Source organism: Lethenteron reissneri, chromosome 60 (genome assembly GCF_015708825.2).
Source record: "Lethenteron reissneri isolate LAM-NWPU_2019-01 chromosome 60, ASM1570882v1, whole genome shotgun sequence".
NCBI classification, from domain to species: Eukaryota; Metazoa; Chordata; class Hyperoartia; order Petromyzontiformes; family Petromyzontidae; genus Lethenteron; species Lethenteron reissneri.
The window spans coordinates 1,950,536-1,977,810 of record NC_083838.1 but is presented as its reverse complement, the minus strand read 5'-3'; the positions used below and the strand labels follow the sequence as shown (position 1 = coordinate 1,977,810).

At 49.9% G+C, this 27,275-nt stretch overlaps 2 protein-coding genes across 2 annotated transcripts in view; one reads left to right on the top strand and one right to left on the bottom strand.

Moving 5' to 3' along the window:
• The window catches only part of LOC133357835 (coagulation factor XIII A chain-like), a 24,470-nt gene extending 22,136 nt beyond the window's left edge, over positions 1-2,334 (top strand). The window contains exon 14 of the mRNA XM_061575977.1: positions 2,321-2,334. Within this exon, the coding sequence (XP_061431961.1) occupies positions 2,321-2,334 (14 nt within the window). The remainder of the gene's footprint in view (positions 1-2,320) is intronic.
• Positions 728-27,275, bottom strand: part of LOC133357834 (alpha-N-acetylgalactosaminide alpha-2,6-sialyltransferase 2-like) — a 27,455-nt gene continuing 907 nt past the window's right edge. Inside the window, exons 2-9 of the mRNA XM_061575976.1 lie at positions 24,326-24,454; positions 20,182-20,353; positions 19,092-19,275; positions 12,989-13,127; positions 10,489-10,592; positions 9,848-9,931; positions 6,069-6,168; positions 728-4,324 (exon numbers count right to left, since the gene is read on the bottom strand). Of these exons, the coding sequence (XP_061431960.1) occupies positions 4,148-4,324; positions 6,069-6,168; positions 9,848-9,931; positions 10,489-10,592; positions 12,989-13,127; positions 19,092-19,275; positions 20,182-20,353; positions 24,326-24,454 (1,089 nt within the window). The 3' untranslated portion in view covers positions 728-4,147. The remainder of the gene's footprint in view (positions 4,325-6,068; positions 6,169-9,847; positions 9,932-10,488; positions 10,593-12,988; positions 13,128-19,091; positions 19,276-20,181; positions 20,354-24,325; positions 24,455-27,275) is intronic.

Sequence of the window (27,275 nt, the reverse complement as noted above, 5' to 3'; positions counted from 1 at the left end):
GATGCGGGGAGGGGGGGGAGATGCGGGGGAGGGGGGGAGATGCGGGGGAGGGGGGGAGATGCGGGGAGGGGGGAGATGTGGGGAGGGGGAGGGGATGTGGGGGAGGGGGGGGGGAGATGTGGGGGAGGGGGGGAGATGGGGGGGAGGGGGGAGATGTGGGGGAGGGGCCGGCGAGTCGGTCTCATTTCAACTTCAATCGCGTAAACTCAGAGTCTGTGGAAGTGGCGTTCACGAGGGGGCCACCCAGATCTGTGTGAACTCCCCTTTGCCGAGTCCTCGCTTTCAGACGCAGGCGTTCTCGAGCTCCTCAGGGGGAGTGGGGAGCTATGCCAGAGGGTGACTGAGAGGCCCCCCCCCGCCGCAACCCCCCTTTCAATTTGCAAAAAATAAAAATAACGAAGGCCACCGCTTGTGGTCTGATGCGTCCACGTGGGCAGTTTCTGCCGGTCGCACGGACGGACGCACGGACGGACGGACGGACGCGCTCTCTCGCACGGTGACAATTCCGCGGAAATAATTCGTAGCCCCCGCTGTCAATCCACTGCTGGATGAGATGCTCGCCAAGCCGAGTCCGTCATAGAAGAGGTGGGGGGGGGGGGGGCGGAGGAGGGGAGAGGGGGCGGGGGGTAGATGGTGTTTGACCCCCATACTTCACCTCCACGCTTGTCGTGCCAACCCCTCCATCCCCCCAGGAAATAATTAAATAAGTAAGATATAAACCAGCTACTGATTTTTTTGTGACGGCCTGGAATCACGTGGGTTTATTGCACGCCATGTAAACATTTGCGTGGCCGCTACCCCAACAACAACAACAACAGCTGTTACGGTAGCAGCTCAACAACGTTTTGTTTCCAAACAACAATCCAGCAGTTACGTCATTTCACATCGATTCTAACACCATGTTAACTACATTATGAATGTCTATCGAGACAGTCGTTTGGTCGCTTTTCATAGCCTAATAGCGGAGAGATCAAAGAACTCATTGAATGGTATGAACACGCATTGATTGGCTTGCGAACATCTTAATATGTAGAGGACTGCAGAGCTTGGTGCCGATTGTTGTCAGCGCCGGCTTCACTTGGTGCTGCCTGCCGGATTGCGAGGTGCAATTTGCGCGGACGACGACGACGACGACGATTCGACACATTTTAAATAATAATTTTAAAAACCTTGATTTTAAACTTTCGTGACTGCAGGAAGCCATATTCTTTGGGTTCATTCGGTAAAGTCACGTGGGTAAAAAATAAAATAAATCACGACGTTTCGGGCGCAACACAAGCGCCCGAAACGTCGTGATTCATTTAATTTCATACCTACGTGACTTTACCGAAAACATCAAATGGTATTAAAAAAACAACGTTAAAGCATTACATTAATCAGAATTCACCCATTCTGTCTACACCACCACAACCCACCTATAGGGATTACTGATCACACGATTTCGTCGTTGGCTGGCACGGTGGTAACACTCGTGCCAAGCACCTGATGAAAAGTTAATCGAAATTGACTCAACGAGCAGTTCACACAAAGACAAAGATCCCCCCCCCCCCCGTATAGCCTTAACAGACTGTTGGAGCAAGTGCTGTCAGCGAGCACCTATGAAGGCCAGAACGGCACACGAGGGGGTCTGGGGTGGCCAGCACCACACGACCGACCGACCGCCTTTTTCTCGCTAGTGGCTATGTTTACTACACATCGCACTGGGTACTCATTTGAGGCTGAGTCGACCTAGGGGAGGCCCAAAACCGGTTCAGATAATCGTCACCGGTGTTGGCCGTGAGCGGGAATCGAACTCGGGTCTCCAAGTTCGTAGCGCAGCGTAGCGCAGCGTAGCGCAGCGTAGCGCTAACCGCTACACCACCGCTCCCCGGTACACAACGTAGCTGGCATCGGCCAAAACACATTCAAATGACTCGTAAATTACTCAAGTGGCAGTACAAACGGGCAGCAGCAGCTTCATCATCATCGCCGCCTCCTCTCTACTTGTTACAACTTGGCAGGACCGCTCCTGTAAACGAACATTGGGAGCTCGGGTGAGTCTCTCCTCGGGTAAAACGAAGCGCGGGTGACGAAGACGATGATGCCTGGTTGTGTATACAACGACGCTGACACATTGGCACGCATAAGTTGTAAATTACATAATATACTTTTACCCCCGCCGCCGCCGCCGCTTCTGGTCTGATTGGACCACAGTAACGGCATCACATTACCCCCTACCTCGATTTAAGGACGGACACGTGGAGTCGAGGATTTCTCCGCAATTCTGTCTGTCGCCCGATGGGCTCCAGGGGTGTTGCAATTGCCGGCGAAAATGTCACAGCACTCGAGGTGTAAACGTCGCGGGGGTACTCTCCAACACACGAGCGCATACCTGTCAAACCCTTATCAGTGCCCCAACCTTATTACAGACCAATTTGGACGTTGTAGGTCACCATCGTGCCCTTATGAATCTCAACGTTCTAACCTACAAAGTCCCATCACATGGGAGAAACACAAACGAATATAAAAGAAAATGTTGCCCGTATTGAAACGGCTGTACGCCGTACGGACCTGAAAACTCAATTTCCCTGGACAAGAATACGACTAAATCCGTATGGGTTGACAGTTGTGAAGTCATCGTGCTAATACACTACTAAAGACGTAAACCTCTTTTGTCATTACTTAATAAAATACAGTTAAGTTGCTACCCCCGCCCCCCCGCCTCCCCCCGTTATCTTATAAAACATTAATTGAAAAGAAACAAATTTTTTCCATCTTTTAAATTGTCAACAAGCTTAAAAGGCGTCAGCATTTCCCTCGACTTCCCTCGACTTCCCTCGAGTCTTAATAAATAGGTACTCTGCGAAAACGCGAGTGCAGGGTGTACGCGTGTACGGTCCTATTGGCAATCCTCTGCTGGCAATCTCCTACAGCATGGGATGGAGCATGAGATAAAGCATGGGATGGAGCATGAGATAAAGCATGGGATAGAGCATGGAGTCAAGCATGGAGTCAAGCATGGAGTCAAGCATGGAGTAGAGCATGCATTCAAAATTTCTATAATTTCTCTCTATTCCTGATCCATAACTGCTTAAATGAGCACGGAAATGCCCAGGATAACCTTATTCGACACACCTACTTTAAACGGTTACCCTGGGTGTGGCATGACACAGCCGCTATTAACTATCAAAACTTAACACCTCCATATTTCAGACCCCTTCTCTCACTTTACAGTGTCAGTTTTGACTGCCTTCCAGCTCATCTGCAGTTTCCCCGCGCCTCCGTGTATGAATCTGCGAGCGTTGAAAATTCTCCAGCGTTTTGAGAAGCAAAAAAAAAAATGATGACGTCACCCTGCTGCTGCTCTATATAAGGACGGGAGACACAGCAGAGCCTCACCATGCCCGATGATGCTGGATGCAATTACCAGCGAAACGTCGTACTCAAATTGTAAATGTTGTGGCTTCAACACACCGGTGGGCTAAAGCAGTTAACTATTTGTCTTTTGTCAACGTGACACTTTTTTACTGATTGGCCGTGTCGGGTGGTGGAGGGTTACGACACATTTATAAATAACGCGATCTAAATCCAAAAACGTTGCTATGTGTTAAACTAACAAAAAAAAAACTATTTTTTTTGTTATATTGAGGCCATGGCACGTGCTGGCCTCCAAGACTCAAGGCCAAGCCTAAAACTCTCCACCGACTTTGTCGGAGGATGGATGCTAAGGAAAGGAAAACATAAGTCTTGAGACTCAGCAGAATCGTCGTAACAATAAGAAAAACAATAATAATAATAATTAGGGCTTCTAAACACCGGTTAAACCGCGTCCTGGCTGGTAGGCACTGGCACACTGCTTCACGGTGAGCGCCGCGTTTTGCCGGAGACGCCCCCTGAACCCACCCGCCGCTCTGCCATTCCGCCTCCGAGCCCGGCTCCGTCGTCCGCAGGAACCGACCTCCGGAATAACCGCGGCAACTTAACCACGGCCAAGAATAAACGCGGCCAAGTTTGCGGCTCGAAGCGGGTGGGCGGGTGAGTGACAGTTCGACGAACACTTTTCCCCAAGCCCCCCCCCCCCACCAAACCCGATGCTCCGTGTCGGGCCCCAACCCCCCGCCCCCCCCTACCCCACCACTCTTCAGCGCGCTTCGCAGTTCGTCACGCATCAATTGCCCTTTCCCATGTAGAGTCGGATCATCTTGGACTTGTGCAGGCGCGCCCACAGCACCAGCTCCAGCTTCATGTCGTGGTTGGCTACGAAGGGCACGCCGCGCTTCACCTTGTCGTAGTAGTAGCACGAGTACCTGGCGTAGTCCTTGGTCAGGAACCCGTAGGCGTCCACCTGGGAGACACGGACACACGGCGGTCACGACAGCGACAGCAGCAGCAACGGCGACGACAGCGAGGAAGGGAACAAGGCCACCAAACAACCGTCAGTCCACCACGTAACCGACGGTGATGTCACCACGGCGCCTGTGCCAGGCCAGGTGCACTTTGAGGCCGTCACGTGATTTATCGAAGGTTTCACTGACGCAGGAGATCACGGGACAGACCCAGCAGGTGCCATGGGTTGACCGATGGAGATGACTGGCTCATGCACCAGCTGTGCCCCCTACTGTGCCAACTTGCTGCATTTCAGCCACCAGGTGCTCCCCTCATTGTTGTGAAGGTCGCTCCTCTGCCCTCCATTGTTGTTGGAAGGCAACTGCCTCCAACTGCTCAGTAGCAGCAGTAGCGTCTTTCACGAGCCTCCTCCATGGACGCTGATCTTGACACAAGTGGTACCGTCGGCAAGTCCACTCAGCTCCACATCCTCCCGTACCGCATCAGTCCATCTCTTCTCCAGCCCGTGTCGTGCCCGTTTAGGCCCCTCTATCTGGCGATAGAGAAGCTGCTTGGGCATGCGGTGGCTGGGCATGCGGGCTTCATGACCCAGCCGATCGCGAGGATTGACCCAACCGTTAAATAACGATTCATCCTCATCATGACTGAGGCCTACAATTCAATGCAAGAATCGATTCTTATCTTATATAGATGTATATATATAGCGTCTTAAGAGTCCAATGCGTTTTACAATAATAATTAAAATTGTACATTAGATGATAGTGGTTTAAATAAATTGTGGGGTTGTTGTTCTTCAAAGTGGTTGTTTAACTGTGGTGACGGTTAGGAGGATAGGTGTGAGTGCTTAAGGAGGGGTTGGGGTAGTAATAGGTTTGGTGATAGGGGTAGGGGTGGTGATGGGGGTTTACTAAATTATTTTATATGCTCTTTGTTTTTTCGGTAAAGTCACGTGACTTTACCAAAAAAACAAAAGAGTACGAATCCTTGCAGTCACGAAAACTTCAAATCTGGAATTAATGCCCAATATGGGGAGGATTTCCACTTATCCGTTAGAGCTTTTAACAGACAACGAGACAAGAAGTCATTACCTACGTGACTTTACCGAAAAAACCAAAGAGTATGAATCCTTGCAGTCACGAAAACTTCAAATCTGGAATTATTTTACATGACCAGGTAAGGCCAACTGAGCTACTGTATACAGCTCTTTTTCAAAAGAGACCTGTCCACAAAAACAGCTCAACGAAGTGGCAGTTATAATGTGGAAATGTAAAGCAGCCGTACACCCTGAAAGCGTGATGTTGATTCGAAATTTGGAGGGGAGAAAGAAAAAAAAATTAACCTGTAAAAATAGTTTTTCACTATAAATCCTTTATATGCGTGGCGGCTAGAGTCCTCTCGTCCTTTGGCTTGAGATGGCTGCCACCTATAGGTCAGATGATTGCTTGGCACCATTAAGCAATTGGTAATTACATGTAATTTTTTGTTCCTAAAAAGTGTAAAATTTTGGAAATTCTTTTTACGAAAATTAATTGTCACGCACAACGAGTCTGTGTGGAAAATGTCAGCTCGATTGGATCACGGGAAGTGGGTTAAAAAACGACCGAAAGATTTGCACAGTCGTAAGCGCGCAAGCGAACTTAATATGAAGGTTTAACACGTTGATTATGATTAATATAAAGGATTTTTAAAAAAAGTTTTAGTTTAAAAAAAGAAAAATGCCTTTAGTTTCTGGAGCAGCTCACCACGTCGCATGTGTGCAGTGCGGTGAGCAGCATCATGGCTCCCGTGCTGGGCCTGTAGATGATGCGGAGACGCCCCTTGAGCCGCGAGGACATCATGAATCTGTGGGGGATAAAAAAGTATAACCCGTAAAAACAAAGTTTTTCACTATAAATCCTTTATATGCATGGCAGCGAACTTAATATAAAGGATTTAAAAATATATTCGCCTGTGGAGGACGCGGGGATCGATCCCGCGACCTTTGGCATGGGAAACGAGGGCGCTACCAACTGCGCTACTCCGCCACGGCCTGCGGAGGGGTTACGCTCTGGGCTCTTACACTCTGACGTTCAGCCAAAGCGATGAATGAGTTCTATTTGAATATATGTAAAATAAAAATGTTTTGCCTAAAAAGTGTAAAATTTTGGGGAATTTTTTTTCACGAACATTAATTGTCTGTCACAACGAGTCTGTGTGGAAAATGTCAGCTCGATTGGATCACGGGAAGTGGGTTAAAAAACGACTGAAAGATTTGCACGGTCGTAAGCAAGCAAGCACGCAAGCAAGCAAGCATGCGAACTTAATATAAAGGATTTAAAAACGTCGCAGTCGTCATTGTGACCAATGATGTCTGAATTGGTGTGTAATAAGGTAGGGCAATGACAACGGGTTGACAGGTATGGTTCCATACGGCGTACAGCCGTTTCAATACGGGCAAAATAAATGTGTGTCTATTTGTTTGAGTTTCTCCCTTGCGATGAGACTTTGTAGGATGAACGTTGAGATTTATAAGAGGGCACGGGGTGACCAATACTGTCTGAATTGGTCTGTTATGAAGTAGGACACTGATAAGGGGTTGACAGGTATGTATGAGTGTAGTGTATAGTGTAGTGGTGAGTGTCGTGGTGAGTGTCTTGGTGAGTGTACTAGTGGTGAGTGTACTAGTGGTGAGTGTACTAGTGGTGAGTGTAGTGGTGGTGAGTGTAGTAGTGGTGAGTGTACTAGTGGTGAGTGTACTAGTGGTGAGTGTACTAGTGGTGAGTGTACTAGTAGTGAGTGTACTAGTGGTGAGTGTACTAGTGGTGAGTGTACTAGTGGTGAGTGTAGAAGTGGTGAGTGTAGAGGTGGTGAGTGTAGTGGTGGTGAGTGTAGTAGTGGTGAGTGTACTAGTGGTGAGTGTACTAGTGGTGAGTGTACTAGTGGTGAGTGTACTAGTGGTGAGTGTAGTGGTGGTGAGTGTACAAGTGGTGAGTGTACTAGTGGTAAGTGTACTAGTGGTGAGTGTACTAGTGGTGAGTGTACAAGTGGTGAGTGTACTAGTGGTGAGTGTACTAGTGGTGAGTGTACTAGTGGTGAGTGTACTAGTGGTGAGTGTACTAGTGGTGAGTGTACTAGTGGTGAGTGTAGTGGTGGTGAGTGTATAAGTGGTGAGTGTACTAGTGGTAAGTGTACTAGTGGTGAGTGTACTAGTGGTGAGTGTACAAGTGGTGAGTGTACTAGTGGTGAGTGTACTAGTGGTGAGTGTAGTGGTGAGTGTACTAGTGGTGAGTGTACAAGTGGTGAGTGTACTAGTGGTGAGTGTAGTGGTGAGTTTAGTGGTGAGTGTACTAGTGGTGGGTGTAGTAGTGGTGATTGTCTATACGTTTGTGTTTCTCCCTTGCGATGGGACTTTGTAGGATGAACGTTGAGATGTATAAGGGGGCACGGGGTGACCAATACGTTCTGAATTGTTCTGTGACAAGGGAGGGCGCTGATAAGGGGTTAACAGCTATGCGCGTGTATGCGGTGTACGGGTCACTCAATAACCACCATCGCCAGCTTCCCTTTCATTGTTTTCCTATTTTTGTTTTGCTAGAAAGGGGGGGGGGGGGGCATGGGTTCGATTCACAATTCGGTTGCCTTTACTCATGTGTGGATGTTAACTCCCTCGCCTGGTATGCAGGAGGTCGTGGTTTCGATCCCGACCCCGACGCCTGCTGCTGTATATTTGGAGTTTGCGTGTCTCTCTCTCATCATCATCACGGTGGCTAGGAGATGTTAACTACCTCGCCTGGTATGCAGGAGGTCGTGGGTTCGATCCCGACCCCGACGCCTGCAGCTGTATATTTGGAGTTTGCGTGTCTCTCTCATCATCATCATCACGGTGACTAGGAGATGTTAACTACCTCGCCTGGTATGCAGGAGGTCGTGGGTTCGATCCCGACCCCGACGCCTGCTGCTGTATATTTGGAGTTTGCGTGTCTCTCTTATCATCATCATCACGGTGACTAGGAGATGTTAACTACCTCGCCTGGTGTGCAGGAGGTCGTGGGTTCGATCCCGACCCCGACACCTGCTGCTGTATATTTGGAGTTTGCGTGTCTCTCTCTCTCATCATCATCACGGTGACTAGGAGATGTTAACTACCTCGCCTGGTATGCAGGAGGTCGTTGGTTCGATCCCGACCCCGACGCCTGCTGCTGTATATTTGGAGTTTGCGTGTCTCTCTCTCATCATCATCACGGTGGCTAGGAGATGTTAACTACCTCGCCTGGTGTACAGGAGGTCGTGGGTTCGATCCCGACCCCGACGCCTGCTGCTGTATATTTGGAATTTGCGTGTCTCTCTAGCTCTCTCTCTCACCGTGGTCGCGTGGAGTTTTTCTCCGGTTCCTCCGCTTTTCCCCCCTCCACATTTCGAATCAACGTCACCACGTGTTCAGAGCATTTTCCTGCTGCTACAAATTTCCACGTGGTGATGAGCTGTCATTTGCGATCGCGAGGTCGCTTCCGAAAAATATCTACGTAGCTTAGCAGTGGAGCATTAGCTGGTAAAATAAAAATTTAAAAAAGTTCTCTCTCTCATCCTGTTGTGCGTGCGAGTTTTCCATGCCGGGCAGTTCTCCGGCATTTCCAATAAAATAATAAAACTCACGCTGGCCAAACCATCGCCTCTCCCCCCCCCCTCCCCAACTGCAAAAATATGGCAGGTGACCTACCTGATCATAAAACTAAAACGAAAGTCTTTGAAGATCGGGTCGAGACCCTTCTTTTTAAATGCTTTTATTTAATTTTTTGCTGTGCACATGAACAAAGCGCCCGCTCATGGGGTGGAGTTTGCAGGGAGATGGAGGGGAGGGGGCATACACCCCACCCCAAAATGAAAACCTTTGTGATATTATTTTTAGTAGTTTGCAGTTAAGATATAACAAAATTATTGATTACATGCACCTGCGGTTCCTAACGCGAGGGACAAAGTGGGTGGTGGGTGGTGGGTGGTTGGGTGGGTGGGTGGTCGGGTGGGTGGGTGGTCGTGTGGGTGGGTGGGTGGTCGGGTGGATGGGTGGTTGGGTGGGTGGTGGGTGGTCGGGTGGGTGGGTGGTCGGGTGGGTGGGTGGGTGGTCGGGTGGGTGGGTGGATGGGTGGTCGGGTTGGTGGGTGGGTGGTGGATGGGTGGGTGCGTGGGTGGGTGGTTGGGTGGGTGGGTGGTAGTGGGTGGGTGTTGACAACCCGGGGAAGTGGTAGTGGTGGGGGGAAAGAAATCATCTATTGTCTCATTTACATGGGAAAAATCGCTCCTGTAGAACATTCATGCTTTGCTGTTGTTGTTGTAACAACACATGGCGAGAGCGACGCGGGAGGGGGGGGTGTGAACGATTCCCAGCTTGTATGGCGGAGGAAGTGAGTGGGGAGGGGGTGGGGGGGGGAGTCGGCCGGAGGGGGGGGGGGTCCAGACGAGACCCTCCCGAGTAGAACGGGCAGAGCAAACCTTCAACAAGTTCAATAAAAGCGTTGAAACGAGGAGAAAGAAAAAAACCTCGAACCTGTTCCGTAGGTAGCGGGAGAAGTCGGGGTGGAGCATTTTGAACTTCTCAGGCCCCGGAGCGCTGCCAAAGTAGCTGGGAGGCCTGCGAGATGCATGCGGAGGGAGATTAATAAAGTACAACCATAACCACAATAATGAAAAAAATCTATTTTATAGCAATATATTGCTGGGGACACATTTTGAGCATATTTGAATATTGGGGGGGGGGGGGGGATGTGTTTTGAATATCGATGTAAAGCTTTCGTGACTGCAGGAATTCATCTCCTTGGTTCTTTCAGTAAAGTCACGTAGAAGGGAAATAATAAAATAATAAAAATAAAACATAATGAAAAAAATTCTCACGACGTTTCGGCCACAACGCAAGCAGCCGTCCTCAGGTGAAGACAGCGTCAGACGCTCTCTCCCCGACAGACCTGTTCTTCACCTGAGGACGGCTGCTTGCGTTGTGGCCGAAACGTCGCAAGAATTATTTTATTATGTTTTATTATTATATTATGTTGAATTTTTTTTATTTCATTACTTCCCTTCTACGTGACTTTACCGAAAGAACCAAGAAGATGACGGCCTTGGCTAAAGATGTATAAGCAGGGAGGTGTGGAGCGATGTGCACGTGGAAAGGGAACCGGTGGGGGTCCTCACAGCTTTGAGCGATCACGTCCAGAGGTGACGGGCGTGTTGGTGATGGCGGCCTGCACCATCTGGTAGTCACGTGTGCTGTCCGGGATGAAGACGTAGCGCGTCTCCTGCAAGCGACAACGAGCGGCGTCACGATCTCCCGCGGTGTCACACACAGGGGTAGGGGCTGGTAGGGGTACACAGACAGGGGTCGGGGTTGGTAGGGGTTCACAGACAGGGGTAGGGGTGGTAGGGGTTCACAGACAGGGGTAGGGGTTCACACACAGGGGTAGGGGCTACACAGACAGGGGTAGGGGCTGGTAGGGGTACACAGACAGGGGTCGGGGTTGGTAGGGGTTCACAGACAGGGGTAGGGGTGGTAGGGGTTCACAGACAGGGGTAGGGGTTCACACACAGGGGTAGGGGCTACACAGACAGGGGTAGGGGCTGGTAGGGGTACACAGACAGGGGTAGGGCTAGTAGGTGTTCACACACAGGGGTAGGGCTGGTAGGGGTTCACAAACAGGGGTAGGGCTGGTAGGGGTTCACAGACAGGGGTAGGGCTGGTAGGGGTTCACATACAGGGGGAGGGGCTGGTAGGGGTTCACAGACAGGGGTAGGGGGTGGTAGGGGTACACAGACAGGAGTAGGGCTGGTAGGGGTTCACAGACAGGGGTAGGGGCTGGTAGGGGTTCACACACAGGGGTAGGGCTGGTAGGGGTTCACACACAGGGGTAGGGCTGGTAGGGGTACACAGACAGGGGTAGGGCTGGTAGGGGTACACACACAGGGGTAGGGCTGGTAGGGGTACACAGACAGGGGTAGGGGTTCACACAGGGGTAGGGGCTGGTAGGGGTACACACACAGGGGTAGGGCTGATAGGGGTACACAGACAGGGGTAGGGGCTGGTAGGGGTTTACAGACAGGGGTAGGGGTTCACACAGGGGTAGGGGCTGGTAGGGGTACACACACAGGGGTAGGGCTGGTAGGGGTACACAGACAGGGGTAGGGGCTGGTAGGGGTTTACAGACAGGGGTAGGGGTTCACACAGGGGTAGGGGCTGATAGGGGTACACACACAGGGGTAGGGGCTGGTAGGGGTTCACAGACAGGGGTAGGGCTGGTAGGGGTTCACAGACAGGGGTAGGGCTACACAATAAGCATTCCCCTGCCGCACGCGTGCCGTGTAAACAAACAGCACCAGGTGTCATGCCCCCCCACCTCCCCCCGGGGGCTACCCCCACCCCACTCGCCCCCCACCCCCACTCCCCCAGGTGACCCCCCCCCCCCCCTGTGGGCCACGTGGCTCTAGTCACGTGATGCCACAGGACACTTGGCCGCGTGGCCGGGTGGTGTTTTTTTTTTTTTTGCCAGAGCCAACTCGACAAACATTGACGGGCCAAATTTTGGAAAGGAAACAAAAACACAAACACACACAAGACGAACAAGACGAACAAGGCAGACAGACAGGCAGCTGAGTCAAGTGGCGAGTTGTCAGGTCCATACGGCGTACGGCCGTTTCAATGGGGGAGAAAAAATAACATTGTTCGTCTATTTCATCTTCTTGGTTCTTTCTGTAAAGTCACGTAGAATGGAAATAAGTAGTACTAATCGCATATCTGCATTTCCCATAAATATGCTAAATTCCTCTTGATATACAAATTATTTTGTCAAGGCGCCCTTCCCCCCTCCATCCCAGCTTAAATAGTCGCTCCAAGCCTGGTGGTGTGTCATTCAGACGCTGTCTCCCCGACAGAACTGTTCTTCACCTGAGGACGGCTGCTTGCGTTGTGGCCGAAACATCGTGAGAATTATTTTATTTTTATTATTTTATTATTTCCCTTCTACGTAACTTTACCGAAAGAACCAAAAAGATGAATCCCTGCAGTCACGAAAGCTTTAAATCGAAATTGTCCATTTGTTTGCGTTTGTCTCCATTGCGATGGGACTTTGCAGGATGAACTTTGAGATTTCTAAGGGGTTCTCAGCTTCGCGCACGAGAGATGTTGTCGTGAAACTCTCCTTAACGTGGGCATTGAGGAGGTGTGAAGGACGTGGACTCCACGTGTCCCGTGTGTACGGGATCGCGCCTCTAGGGTCAGCCCGTGGCTCACGGGGGGAGGGGATGTGCAGTGAAGGGCACGGGCTGTGAAGGGCACGGGCTGTGAAGGGCACGGGCTGTGAAGGGCACAGGCTGTGAAGGGCACGGGCTGTGAAGGGCACGGGCTGTTAAGGGCACGGTCTGTGAAGGGCACGTGCTGTGAAGGGCACGTGCAGTGAAGGGCACGGGCAGTGAAGGGCACGTGCTGACAAGGCAGTGAAGGGCACGGGCTGTGAAGGGCACGGGCTGTGAAGGGCACAGGCTGTGAAGGGCACGGGCTGTGAAGGGCACGGGCTGTGAAGGGCACGTGCTGTGAAGGGCACGTGCAGTGAAGGGCACGTGCTGACAAGGCAGTGAAGGGCACGGGCTGTGAAGGGCACGGGCTGTGAAGGGCACGGGCAGTGAAGGGCGAGGTGCTCCGTACCGGCGTGTCGGGCGGCGAGGTGTAGCCCTGCTTGCGGAATCGGCCCAGCGAGTTGCGCATCGTGTTGGTGCTGAAGAAGTAGAAGCTCGTTCTGCTCCCCACGTCATCCTCGTAGCCCCGCGTCATCGCGGCATTCACCCTGCGACAGCGGCAGAAGCAACAGGAGCAGCATGAGCAGCAGCATCAGCAGCAGCAGCGGCAGAAGCAACAGCAGCAGCATCAGCAGCAGCATCAGCAGCAGCAGCAACAGGAGCAGCATCAGCAGCATCAGCAGCAGCATCAGCAGAAGCAGAAGCAATAGCAGCAGAAGCAACATCAGCAGCAACATCAGCAACATCAGCAGCAGCAGCAGCAACATCAGTAGCAGCAGCAGAAGCAACATCAGCAGCAGCAGCAGAAGCATCGTCAGCAGTAGCAACATCAGCAACAGCAGAAGTAACAGCAGCAACATCAGCAGTAGCAACATCAGCAACAGCAGAAGTAACAGCAGCAGGAGCAGCAGCAGAAGAAGCAACAGCAGCAGAAACAACATCAACAATAGCAGAAGCAGCAGCAGAAGCAACATCAGCAGAAGCAGCAGCAATAGTAAGAACAGAAGAAACAGCAAAAGCAACAGCAGCCGAAGCCACGTGATCTTTACTCGAGAAATTCACTTCTGATCCGACGTCACGTGATCGGCAATCACAAAGCCAGGGAGAGGGAGGTGGATGGAGGTGGATGGAGGAGGTGGATGGAGGAGGTGGATGGAGGAGGCACTAGCAATATACAGCAGGTGTCAGGGTCGGGCTCAAACCCACGCCCTCCTGCATACCAGGAGAGGTAGTTAACATCTCGCCACCGAGAGAAACGTCGTGAGAATTATTTTATAATGCTTTATTTTATTATTTTATTATTTCCATTCTACGTAACTTTACCGAAAGAACCAAGAAGGATTAAACTTGGTTTCGTATATCGTATCTCCGCGATGCTTGCTCAGCGCTCGGATCCGTGAGTAACCCGTCTAGGTCCGTTGCCAAAAACATACCTTGAGCACGCGATGCAAGAGTACTCATGGTTCTGCTATGAATGTCATCTCTCCTTGTGTGGCTTGCGCAAGGGGTTGAGATCCTGGTTTCAAAGCCACGTTGGTGGGGATTTTACGCAAATGCCCATTGCTCACCACAAATGAACCAAGATTGCCTTGTTGATCCCGTCAAGGAGCATAAATCATCACGCGAACTCCGATAACACTGGTCAACACACTTTTCTGGCATAAGGTATTCCAACGGTTTATAAGATAATTGTGGGGTGCTGATTCCTAATCTGGCATCAGTTTTTGTCTATCACATCACGTTTTTGAGATATCAAATATTGCATTTTCAATCAAAACTGAATAAGAAAAATATTAAATAAATGTGGATATCTAGATAAAATTGTATTATAAACACACTATCCTAAAAATACAGCACCATATTTTAACACTAAAGCAGTCACTGACTCGCAACAACTTGCAATCATAAGTGACAGAGTTAATTTCGGGTAAAATCAATGAAAATGGGGTATGCCGATAGCATAAAAATGAGATGTGATAGAGCAAATCTGAGATCAGATTTGGAATCAGCACCCTGAAATTAGCCTAGAACAGCTGCAAAAGTCCAGGCCAGAAAAAAATGCTTTTTTTGTTTGTTTACCAGTGTAATCCTTGCAGTGGCTTTTTGGCTGGCAATCTGAAAGCACATCGCGTGCCTTCAGATGCACGTCTGCGGCCGTCTGGAACGATCTTCCTTCCGATATTACGAAGCCACTGGAGCTATGCACTCTCAAATCATCAAGATTTACAAACTAATTATTCCTTTGGAACTGCTTTTGGTGTTTAGTTCGTTGTCCTCCCCCCCTCACCCCCGCACCTCCGATTAGCGCGGTTGGCTAAGTACGATGGTGCGAAAGAAGTTCAACATGCGTACGGACGTACGCACGTCACTGCCGCGATCTCGTCTTAAACAAACGTTGTGGATCACTGCCGTGTCTGGATCTCATCAGTCCATGGCTGAGCCAAGGAGCATTCCACCGCGATGAAATATCCCTCCACCCACGTGGGTCAGCCCCTGACGTTGCTTAACGTTGGGGGAGGCTTTTAAATTGGCCCTATAGATCCTGGTTGTAAGGCAGAGGTCGCAAACGGGTTTTGATTCCTTACCCGTACCCGTACCCAGCCGCACCAGGGTCGTAAACGGCTACCCGTACCTGGCCGGGTACGGGTAGCCGGGTATCAGGTACCCGGTTGCGACCTCTGTTGTAAGGGTGTCACGGTGGCAAGATGTTACCTACCTCGCCTGGTATACGGGAGGTCGTGGGTTCGATCCAGACCTGAACACCTGCTGTGTATTTACAGTTCGCGTGTTCTCTCTCTGTCTCTCACTCCCCGTGGTCGCGTGGATTTTTTTTCCAGGGTCTCACTCACTCCACATTTAGAATCAACCACGTGCGTTCAGAGTATTCGGCTGCTGCTATAAATGTACCCGTCATGATGATAAGCCACTTCCGTTGAGCTATTAAGTGTGATGGCGAGGTCGCTTCTGCAACATAGGTACATCGCAGCTCAGTGGGACCTTAGCCGGCAAAAAAATAATTTATTTAGTTTTTTGTCAGCTTTTAACGATAACAAGCCACGTAAAAAAACAGTTAAAGGCGCCGCCCTGCAATTGCGCACTCACGCCACTTGCTGGCGGGAAGGGGTCTCTCTCCCCCGCGAGAAAGTCGCCGCTACTCTCCCACGCCCGGGCGGGGAAAATTGCCCAAATCTTGACCCCCATTACACTCAACCTGCCAACCGAATTGAGACTTTTGGCGGCGCACGCATTCAGTACCCGCTGGGTGGACAGCGATTGTTGGGGGGGCGCGGGGGGGGGGGGGGGGCGCGGGGGGGGGGTCTTCAGGAAATTCGGCCATCGTTCCAACCGCCGCAGTGGTTCTGAACGTTGACCCCGCGACCCCCGTTGCGATAAGAAGTCACGTGACACAACGGTGAACTCCCCTTGGGCAGTCTGAAGCGGCGTTCTTCACTGCAAGGGCCACTGGTGGGCCACTGGTGGCCTTCAATGCGCCCCCCCCTCCCTCCCTCCCCCCTGACAATACACAAATGTGCCAACACCCCCCATCATCATCATTGTGCTGCTCTCAAACCCAACGATGGTTTCAAATGGTGTGGCGGCCCCCTCACTCACACTGACGATGTCTTATCGGTGAAAGTGTCCCTTCCCCTCTGATCATGAGCGAAGTAAACCCATCCTGTCTTACACAGACTCATGCAGCAGCTGCGCCTTACTCGGTCAAAGGCAGAGGTCGCAAACGGGTTTTGATTCCTTACCCGTACCCGGCCGCACCAGGGTCACAAATGGGTACCCGTACCCGTACCTGGCCGGGTAAGGGTAGCCGGGTATCGGGTAGGGTACGGGTATCGGGTACCCGGTTGTGACCTCTGGTCAAAGGCGCCTTTACAATACTTACAAAAGTGTACACAAGGTGGCAGTGGCTGAGATATTTTAACGTGGGGTGGTTGTTATTCAACGTTGTGGTGAAGCGATGGTGACAGGAGGGCAGGCGTGAGTAGTTAAGGAGGGGTTGGGGTAGTGATCGGGTTGGTGATATGGGTATTGGAAGTGATAGGGGTTGGGGACGGGGTTTGGGGTTGGAATAGTGTCTGTATGAGAAGAGGTTTTCCCCTTTTTTCTGGCAACAAAATATGTGTTAAGATTTTGATTTAAAGCTTGCGTGACTGCAGGGATTCATATTCTTGGTTCTTTCGGTAAAGTCACGTAGTTAGAAATAAAATTAAACAAATCACGACGTTTCGATTGCAACACAAGCAATCATCATCATCATCATCGTGTGGGAAAACCACAGCAATATTTTTTTTGCAATTTTGTTTGTATGGAAATTGCTTTTATTGTTCTTGAGCTTTAGTCTTTTCGCAATGTTTTATTTTATCTGTACAGCTCTTTGAATTGCATCTTTTGCGCTAAATAGTGCAACAGAAATCAAGGCTTGCTTGATTGATTGATAGAGAAAGATGCGTAGATGAGAGGAAAGGGGTTCACAGAGTGTGGGTGTCCACACAGAAGGTCACGTGATTTACAGGATTCTTCAGCCGATTTCGATAGATGTGCCCGATCTCGAGGGGGGCGCTGGGAGTTAATCTGGCTTAAGCCGGGTTCCGCTCTTCCGTTGAGCAAACTTAAGCACACGAGCAAATGTGTTGCTAACAGTTGAACCGTGCGGTCCAAATATCATCTATAACACTGGTCAACAAATTTTTTTTTCTTTTTCTGGCCTGGACTTTTTGCAGCGGTTTTAGACTAATTTCAGGGTGCTGATTCCAAATCTGATCTCAGATTTGCTCTATCATATCTAATTTTAATGCTATCGGCATACCCATTTTCATTGATTTTACCAGAAATTAACTCTGTCACTTGTGATTGCAAGTTGTTGCGAGTCAGTGACTGCTTTAGTGTTAAAATATGGTGCTGTATTTTTAGGATAGTGTGTTATAATATCACTTTATGTAGCTATCCACATTTATGTAATATTTTTCTTCGGCAGTTTTTATTGAAAATGCAATATTTGATATTTAAAAAACCTGATGTGATGGACAAAAACTGATGCCAGATTTGGAATCAGCACCCCAAAACTACATTAAAACCGTTGGAATACCTTATGCCAGAATAAGTGTGTTGACCAATGTAGTTATTTTTTAATACACTAATGGATAATAATAATAATAATGAGGATTATGGATGATACATTGCATGCACGGTTGGAATAACATAGAGAGAAAGACACGTGTCCATCCAGTGCTCGTCAAGCTGCATGGGCTTCTGGTTGCTGAACAAATATATTTTAAAGGTCGCGCTCATTACACGCAAAGTGTTCACCGCAAATGAATCCCAAGGAGCAGAAACCATCACCACGCGAACTCCGGTTAATCAACGCTAGCAGCGTCTTTTGTCTGTCCATGCAACGAAGACGGTCACCACGCCGCGGCGCTTTCACGCGATGCGAGAGTGCTCGCCGTTCTGCTAGAACATGTCACACGTCCCCGGCGTGGCTTCTGCAAGAGGTCGATGCTGGTTTTTAAAAGCCACGTCGTGGGGATTTACACAAGACCCATTTGCTCGCCACAAACCAACCACAATAGCTAGCGGGTCTCGTCAAGGAGCAGAAACCACCACCACCACCACGCAAACTCCGGAAATCATCGCAGCGTCTTTAGGCTGGCAATCTGAAAGCGCACCGCGGCCCTTTCAGACGCGCTTCTGTGGCCGTCTGGAATGCTCTTCCTTCCGATATTAAGAATCCACTGCAGCTGTACACTTGTAAATCGACACTGATTGTTCAACGCACGTGGCCAAGCCGAGGTGCGGCGTTGTGGGTGGGGTGGGTGTGGCGGGTGTGGCGAGGTGGAAAGACAACAAACTAAAACAACAACAACAAATCCCCAAACGGCGGCGTCACGCGATATTGGGGGGAGGAGGGGGGGAGAAAGAGAGGGGGGGAGAGGGGGGGTGAGAGAGAGGGGGGAGATAGAGGGGGCGGTGAGAGAGAGGGGGGGGAGAGAGAGAGGGGGGGGGCGAGAGAGAGGGAGGGGAGGAGAGGGGGGGGCGAGAGAGGGGGGGGGCGAGAGAGCAGGGGGGGGCGAGAGAGAGGGGGGCGAGAGAGAGGGGGGGGCGAGAGAGGGGGCGAGGAGAGGGGGGGGCGAGAGAGGGAGGGGGCGAGAGAGAGGGGGGGGGTCGAGAGAGAGGGGGGGCGAGGAGAGGGGGGGCGAGAGCGGCGGGGGGCGAGAGAGGGGGGGCGCGAGAGAGAGGGGGGGCGAGAGAGGCGGAGCGCGAGGAGAGGGGGGGCGAGAGAGAGTCGGGGCGAGAGAGGGGGCGGTGAAGAGAGAAGGGGGGCGAGAGAGAGAGAGAGGGGGGGCGAGAGAAAGGGGGGGGCGAGCGAGACGAGTGAGGGGGGGGGCGAGAACGGAAGGGGGGGGGGGGGCAGAGAGAGAGAGAGAGAGGGGGGGTAAAGAGAGAGAGAACGGTGGGGGGGGGGGGGGGGCGGCTGAGAGAGAGAGACAGGGTGCGCTGACCGGAAGAAGTAGTGGGGCTTGTCAATCTCGCGGCCCATGCGCGACCCGTTGAGGATGCCGCCGTTGACCACGACGGCGCACGTGACGCACTGGGGTGCCCGCCGCCGCCTCCAGCGCTGGCTCCAGTCGTCGAACATGTGCCGATTGGCGCTCGTGTTGAGCAGCCGCAGCGCGTTGGCCACGACTGCGAGAGGGGGGGGGGTGGTGATCGATTAGTGTCGGTTGGCTACGTACGGTGCAGAAGAAGTTCGACGTGCCAACCAAGCAGCGTCTTGATACATGAACAAGCTGCTGCGAAGATGAACTGCCACAACCACCCAGCACTGTCACTACCACCACTGCCGCCACTACCACCACCACCGCCACATCCACCACCACTATCACCACCACCACCACCACTACCACCGCCAATACCACCACTACCACCACATCCACCGCCACTAACACAAGCACCACCACTACCACCACCAGCACTGTCACTCCCACCACCACCGCCACTACTGGCACCGCCACTACTGGCACCGCCACCACCACCACATCCACCACCAGCAGCACCACCACTATCACCACCACATCCACCACCACTACCACCACCATCACCACCACATCCACCACCACTACCACCACCACCATCAGCACAGTCACTACCACCACCACTACCACCACCACCACATCCACCACCACATCCAACAGCACCAACCACTACCACCACCACATCCACCACCAGTACCACCAGCACCGCCACTACCACTACCACCACCACCACCACTATCACCACTACTACCACCACATCCACCACCACCAGCAGCACCACCACTACCACCACTACTACCACCACCACATCCACCACCAGCAGCACCACCACTATCACCACCACATCCACCACCACCTAGTAGCACCACCACCATCAGCACCACCACCACTACCACCACCACCACCCACATCAGCACCACCACTACCACCACTATCAGCACTACCACCACTACCACCACCACCACCCACATCAGCACCACCACTATCACCACCACCACCACAGCCACCAGCACCAATCACTACTACCACCACCACTACCGCCGCCACCGCCACTCACGCGAGAAGTTCTTGCCGCCCCAGCCGTAGATGAGCTGGAAGCGCTTGAGGCGCTCGTACTCCTGCGGCGTGGCGTGCTCGCTCCACGCGAGCACGCGCGTGTCCGGGATGAACGCGGCGCGCAGCCACTCGTCGGCATGCAGCGCCAGCGCACGCACGCTGTTCTTGCACCCCTGCACCAGCAGCAGCGAAACAACAGGCAATCGGCACGCGCAGCTTGTCGTGCGTGCAAACCAAGGTCGTCATTTCGATTTAAAGCTTTCGTGACTGCAGGGATTCATCTTCTTGGTTCTTTCGGTAAAGTCACGTAGAAGGGAAGTAATAAATTAATAAAATAAAACATAATAAATAATTCTCACGACGTTTCGGCCACAACGCAAGCAGCCGTCCTCAGGTGAAAACATTCAGACGCTGTCTCCCCGACAGACCTGGTTTTCACCTGAGGACGGCTGCTTGCGTTGTGGCCGAAACGTCGTGAGAATTATTTTATTACTTCTCTTCTACGTGACTTTACCGAAAGAACCAAGAAGACAAGGCCGTCATTATAATATATATTGGGACACACACACACACACCCCCCTTCCAATATTCAAATATGCTCAAAATGCCCCCCCCCCCAAATTTATTGCTATAAAAAATAGTAAAAACAAACAATTTGCTAAACCTTGGCCACAAATATCTGGACTTGTCTTCAAATAAATCAATGCATTGATTATTTTTATATGATTGTGGTTATGGTTGTACTTTATGAATCCTTAATCTCTGCCATTACAAGCAATGAAACAAGAACTGGTAAAAACAAGCAATGTGATACAATATACACTTAGACATTATTGTCAAAAAATAAATAAAAAGTCCATCCCATGCGTTGGGGAATTTTTTAATTATTTTAGGCAGGAAATTAGTTTTTTTTTTATTTAGATGTTTTTTTCTGGGTTGGGACCCCAGACACCCTGGAAGATGAAGCGAAACCTTTGGAAGGGTTTAAGAATCCGCCTTCTCTGCTTCGTGGCGACGGCGAGCGACTGCACAGTGCACGTCGTGGATTGTTTGAATGGCAAAATGTTGCATTTTAAATCGCGTAGCGGTATATCGTTAACGTGACCGTCATTTAATCGCACCGTTGTTCGCGATGAGGGCTACGTTCTGAGATGCTCGTGAACAGCGGATAATGATTTCGGCCTACGGAAACCTATCTTTGTTTACGAGTTACCTTAAATAAACACTTAATAAGTCCTTAAATGCGTCGAAATTGTCATAATAAGACAAACAAGTAAACATATGTTGTAATACAATGTAAATTAAATAATATAATGAACTGCCTTGAAAAGACGCAGACAAGCTTTCTCTCTCGTCACTTTATCTCTCATCAATACATGTCACCAATACAGTCATCAATACATCTCGTGCTTTATACCACATACCTTATCCCATTAGTTGATCTTGGCACTTTCTCTCTTGCCACTTGATCTCTCTGTCTCTTCTCTCTCTCGACGGAGGTCGCGTAGAGTCCCAGGTGGGATTCGCCGATAGCCAAACACGACGGGTAGCAGAGTTGGTGATTTTAACGACGCGAACGCCGTGAAGCGACGGACCGACAAATGGAGCTGCCCTGCTCTGGTGATGGACCCTACTCTGGTGATGGACCTACTTGGTGAAAGACTCTCCTCTGGTGATGGTCCCCACTCTGGTGATAGACTCTACTCTGGTGATGGACCCTACTCTGGTGACGGACTCTACTCTGGTGATGGGCCCTACTCTGGTGATGGACCCTACTCTGGTGATGGTCCCTACGCTGGTGATGGACCCTACTCTGGTGATGGACCCTACTCTGGTGGACCACTTGGTGAAGACTCTACTCTGGTGATGGACCTACTCTGGTGATGGACCTTACTCCACCCAAATGTCCCTTCACTCTGACCGAGCGGCGTGAATGACCAGTCAGTCGTAACCTGATGTGTGTGTGCGCGTTACGTAGACAGTGAATTGTCGAAACTATCACCAATACAGACGGGGGGGGGGGGGGGGGCTATTGTTTGTTAAGACCACGGTGATGTCACTGACCAATGTGTCGAGTGTGTTAGTTTGTTAAGATTTCGGTGTTATCAATGACCAATGTGTCGAGTGTGTAAGTTTGTTAAGACTACGGTGATACCAATGACCAATGCGTCGAGTGTGTAAGTTTGCTTCTGCTTTGCTTGTTCCTTGTTCTCGTGGTACATTTGTATCGCGTTCCCATCCTCACGGAGCGATCGATTGAATTGGCGCCATCTTTATGCAGCTGCAAGATTGCAGAGCCGAGTGCAACAGCACAGGGTGGTGGGAGGCTGTGAACTTTGTGATTACATAAAGGAGACCTCACCCTCGGGTTACGTAAGTTGGACTTCGCCTGACAGGGCATTTATGCTAAGCCCAAGGCGTGGCATTGCGAATGTGGGCCCATCGTTCAAGGCTCAGATTAACCAAGCGTCATGCCACACCTTTTGGAGAGAAACCAACAAAAATGCTTTTTATCAAAAGGTTGGAGGTCTTGCGGATTTGCTTGCTCATGCCACGGCTGTTGGAAAGGGGGCCTGGATGGATATTTGGGCCAAACTCTTCCACGCCGTTCCAGATATCATGAAAGGAGTAGGCAGTAACACATACTTTACCCCCACCACACTCCCGACATTGCACCGATTGATAAAAATGCTGGGCCAGAAGCGGGCGGTGGAGAGAGAATCGAGAAATCCGATGAGTTGTGAAGCTCTCTTTAACGGGTGTCCGATTTCGATTTAAAGCTTTCGTGACTGCAGGGATTGATCTTCTTGGTTCTTTGCGGTAAAGTCAAGTAGAATGGAAATAATAAAAGAATAAAAATAAAACATAATAAAATAATTCTCACGACGTTGTCTTTCTGACAGACCTGTTCTTCACCTGAGGACGGCTGCTTGCGTTGTGGCCGAAACGTCGTGAGAATAATTGTATTATGTTTTATTTTATTATTTCATTATTTCCATTCTACGTGACTTTACCGAAAGAACCATGAAGAGGTGTCCGCTTGTTTAAGACAAGCCCCACGGTGTGCACACACTCGGGTCCCCAGAACGGCAGACTCAAAGTCAAACTACGCAACGTATTATTTTAATTTTCACCCACTGTGGCTGGATAGATATTTTAAGAAGATACCTGGCCGCAAATGAAAGCTCAACAAAATGGCATATCGTCATCACGTGGACATTCAAAGCAGCCAAATACTCTAAACACGTGAAGTTGATTCTAAATGTGCAGGGGAAACCCGGAGGACCCGGGGAAAAATCCACGCGACCACGGGAATCGAGAGAGAGAGAGAGACACGCACACTCCTAGTATGTATGTTGAACTTCTTTCGTACCATACGTAGCCAACCGTGCAAATCGGGAGGCACAGGGCATCAGGATCGGGATCAAGCCGGCGAGCTCCTGCATACCAGGCGAGGAAGATAACATCTCTACCTACAGAACGTGTGTAGGTGTCATTGTGTGGGTACCAGTCACCCAGCTCTACCTACAGAACGTGTGTAGGTGTCATTGTGTGGGTGGCAGTCACCAGCTCTACCTACAGAACGTGTGTAGGTGTCATTGTGTGGGTACCAGTCAGCCTGCTCGACCTACAGAACGTGTATAGGTGTCATTGTGTGGGTGGCAGTCACCAGCTCTACCTACAGAACGTGTGTAGGTGTCATTGTGTGGGTACCAGTCACCAGCTCTACCTACAGAACGTGTATAGGTGTCATTGTGTGGGTACCAGTCACCAGCTCTACCTACAGAATGCGTGTGTAGGTGTCATTGTGTGGGTACCAGTCACCAGCTCTACCTACAGAACGTGTATAGGTGTCATTGTGTGGGTGGCAGTCACCAGCTCTACCTACAGAACGTGTATAGGTGTCATTGTGTGGGTACCAGTCACCAGCTCTACCTACAGAACGTGTGTAGGTGTCATTGTGTGGGTACCAGTCACCAGCTCTACCTACAGAACGTGTGTAGGTGTCATTGTGTGGGTACCAGTCACCAGCTCTACCTACAGAACGTGTGTAGGTGTCATTGTGTGGGTACCAGTCACCCAGCTCTACTACAGAACGTGTGTAGGTGTCATTGTGTGGGTACCAGTCACCCAGCTCTACCTACAGAATGCGTGTAGGTGTCGTCGTGCGGGTACGAGTCCCCCAGAGGCATGGCTGTCGTTGTCGCCTTGGGTCTCCTGGCCGCCGTGGGTCTTAGCGCAGGCCACGAAGTGTCCTGCATCTCGCGGGGTTCCTGCGTGGGGCAACAAAGGAGCGACATGGAAGACACGTGGCGCACACGCACGTGGATCCCCGTCGCGTCACGTGGTTGTCGCCCGATTAGCGCGGTTGGCCACATGTGCGGTGCGAAAGAAGTTCAACATACGTGATGTATTTCGATTTAAAGCTTTCGTGACTGCAGGGATTCATCTTCATTCAGACGCTGTCGCCTCGACAGACCTGGTTTTCACCTGAGGACGGCTGCTTGCGTTGTGGCCGAAACGTCGTTGAGAATTGTTATTATGTTTTATGTTTATTATTTTTACTTCCCTTCTACGTGACTTTACCGAAAGAACCAAGAAGATACGTGACGTACACAAACATCTGCGGTCACGAAAACTTCAAATCTAGAAATATCTGTAAGTTGCTGTTGTTTCTTGTTTTTAAACGGTCGTTAATTGGCCAAAACTCCGATGGTATATCGAGAAGAACCACACTTAACGACGGTAAATGATTCCATGAAACCGTTCGTTAAGTGATTTGGTCGTTGTGCGAATCTAGGAAATACACGTTAAAGTCTTAATTTGTTTCAATGGCATCGAAAGTGACCCTTTTTCACCCAAAAACCGAACTTCATGATATTTAAACAATGGATGTTAATATAGAAAGATAAACAACATTGTAAAACACATAATATTAGAAGAAACATGATTAATAATACATTAATTAATATTTACTATACCTACACTCACCCGTCGTTAACAGGGGAATGGTTGTTAAGAGGGGTTCTACTCTACACTACTATACACTGTACTACTATATACTACACTACACTATATACTACACTACTACATGAATACACTATACACTACATATTCGGCTCTATAGAGGCCTGTCGTTAACAGGAATCATCGTTAAGAGGGGTTCTACTCTGCACTACTATACACTGTACACTACTAATATTCTACACTACACTATACACTACACTATACGATACACTACTACACGAATACACTATACACTACATATTCGGCTCTATAGAGGCCTGTCGTTAACAGGAATCATCGTTAAGAGGGGTTCTACTCTACACTACTATACACTGTACACTACTATATACTATACACTACATAACACTACACTACTGCACACATCCCCCCCAATATTCAAATATGCTCAAAATGTCCGCCCCAATATATTGCTAAAAAAAATTGCAATGCTATATAAAAAAAAAACTATTTGCTAAACCTTGGCCACAATATCTGGACTTGTCTTCATGCATAGATTTCTGTTTACATGATTGTGGTTGTGATGGTTGTAATTTATTAATCCCTAATCTCTGCCATTATATACAATGAAAGAAGAAATGGTAAAAAAAGTAAAAACAGAGCAATATAATACATACACTATTATACATTATTGTAAAAAAAATACTAAAAAGTCCTCCCATGTGTTAGTGAATTTTTTTAATATTTTAGCCAGGAAATTAGTTTTCAAATTTAGATATTTTTTCTGGGTTGGGACCCCAGACACCTGGAAGATTTGGTCCCCCCAATGTTGACTCCATGGCTACGGCTTTGGATTACACACAAGAACATCCACACTGCACTGTGAAAACCTGGCAGGACCCTCCGGCGGATAACGAGTCTTGAGACTCAGTGCGGTATTCTTTGCTTCTTTTGGTAAAGTCACTGAGATAGAAAATAAAAAAATATATAATGGAAAACCAAAACTCACAACGTTTCGGTCGCAACACATGCGGTCATTTAATTTTTGTTTTATTATGTTCTATCTACGTGACTTTACCTAAAGAACCAAAGAATATGAATTCCTGCAGTCACGAAAATTTTAAGTCAGAACTCTTGTGAGGCGTGGCACGGCGGAGGAGGAGGGAGTGAATCCCGCGACGGGGAAGCGATGTTCAGCTCGTCTCGTCCCAGAGACGACTTCGCCGGATGATGAGGAGGAGGCTGCTCGAGGCAAATCGGAGAACCAGAGTCGACTGGCCCGCGTCACCAGCTAGGTTGTGAAGCTACGGGGAGAGTTCAGGGTTTGGGACAGTGTCGCCGAGGATAGGGCGTCACTGTGGCTCGGAGATGTTAACTACCTCGCCTGGTGTACAGGAGGCCGTGGGTTCGATTCCTACCCTGGCACCTGCTCTATATTTGGAGTATGCGTCTCTCTATCTCATCATCATCATCACGGTGGCTAGGAGATGTTAACTACCTCGCCTGGTATACAGGAGGCCGTGGGTTCGATCCCATATTGGCGCCTGCTCTATATTTGGAGTCTGCGTCTCTCTATCGCATCATCATCATGGTGGCTAGGAGATGGTAACTACCTCGCCTGGTGTACAGGAGGTCGTGGGTTCGATCCCTACCCTGACGCCTGCTGCGTATATTTGGAGTCTGCGTCTCTCTATCTCATCATCATCACGGTGGCTAGGAGATGGTAACTACCTCGCCTGGTATACAGGAGATTCGTGGGTTCGATCCGACCCTGGTGACTGCTGTATATTTGGAGTCTGCGTCTATCTCTATCATCATCACGGTGGCTAGGAGATGGTAACTATCTCGCCTGGTATACAGGAGATTCGTGGGTTCGATCCGACCCTGGCGACTGCTGTATTTTGGACGTTTGCAGGTCTCGTAGATTTTTTTCGGGTCCTCCGATTTTTTTTTAATCAACACCGTACGATTAGACTTTACGACTGCAGTAAATTTCCACTCGATAAGCAAATTCGTCGGGCTATATTTTGGTCCTTCTGTGAAAGAGCAACGTAGCTCTGCGGGGCCCATACCTTGGTAACAAAAAAAACATCGTAAATATTATTGTCAAAGAGTTTAGTTACAGCAATC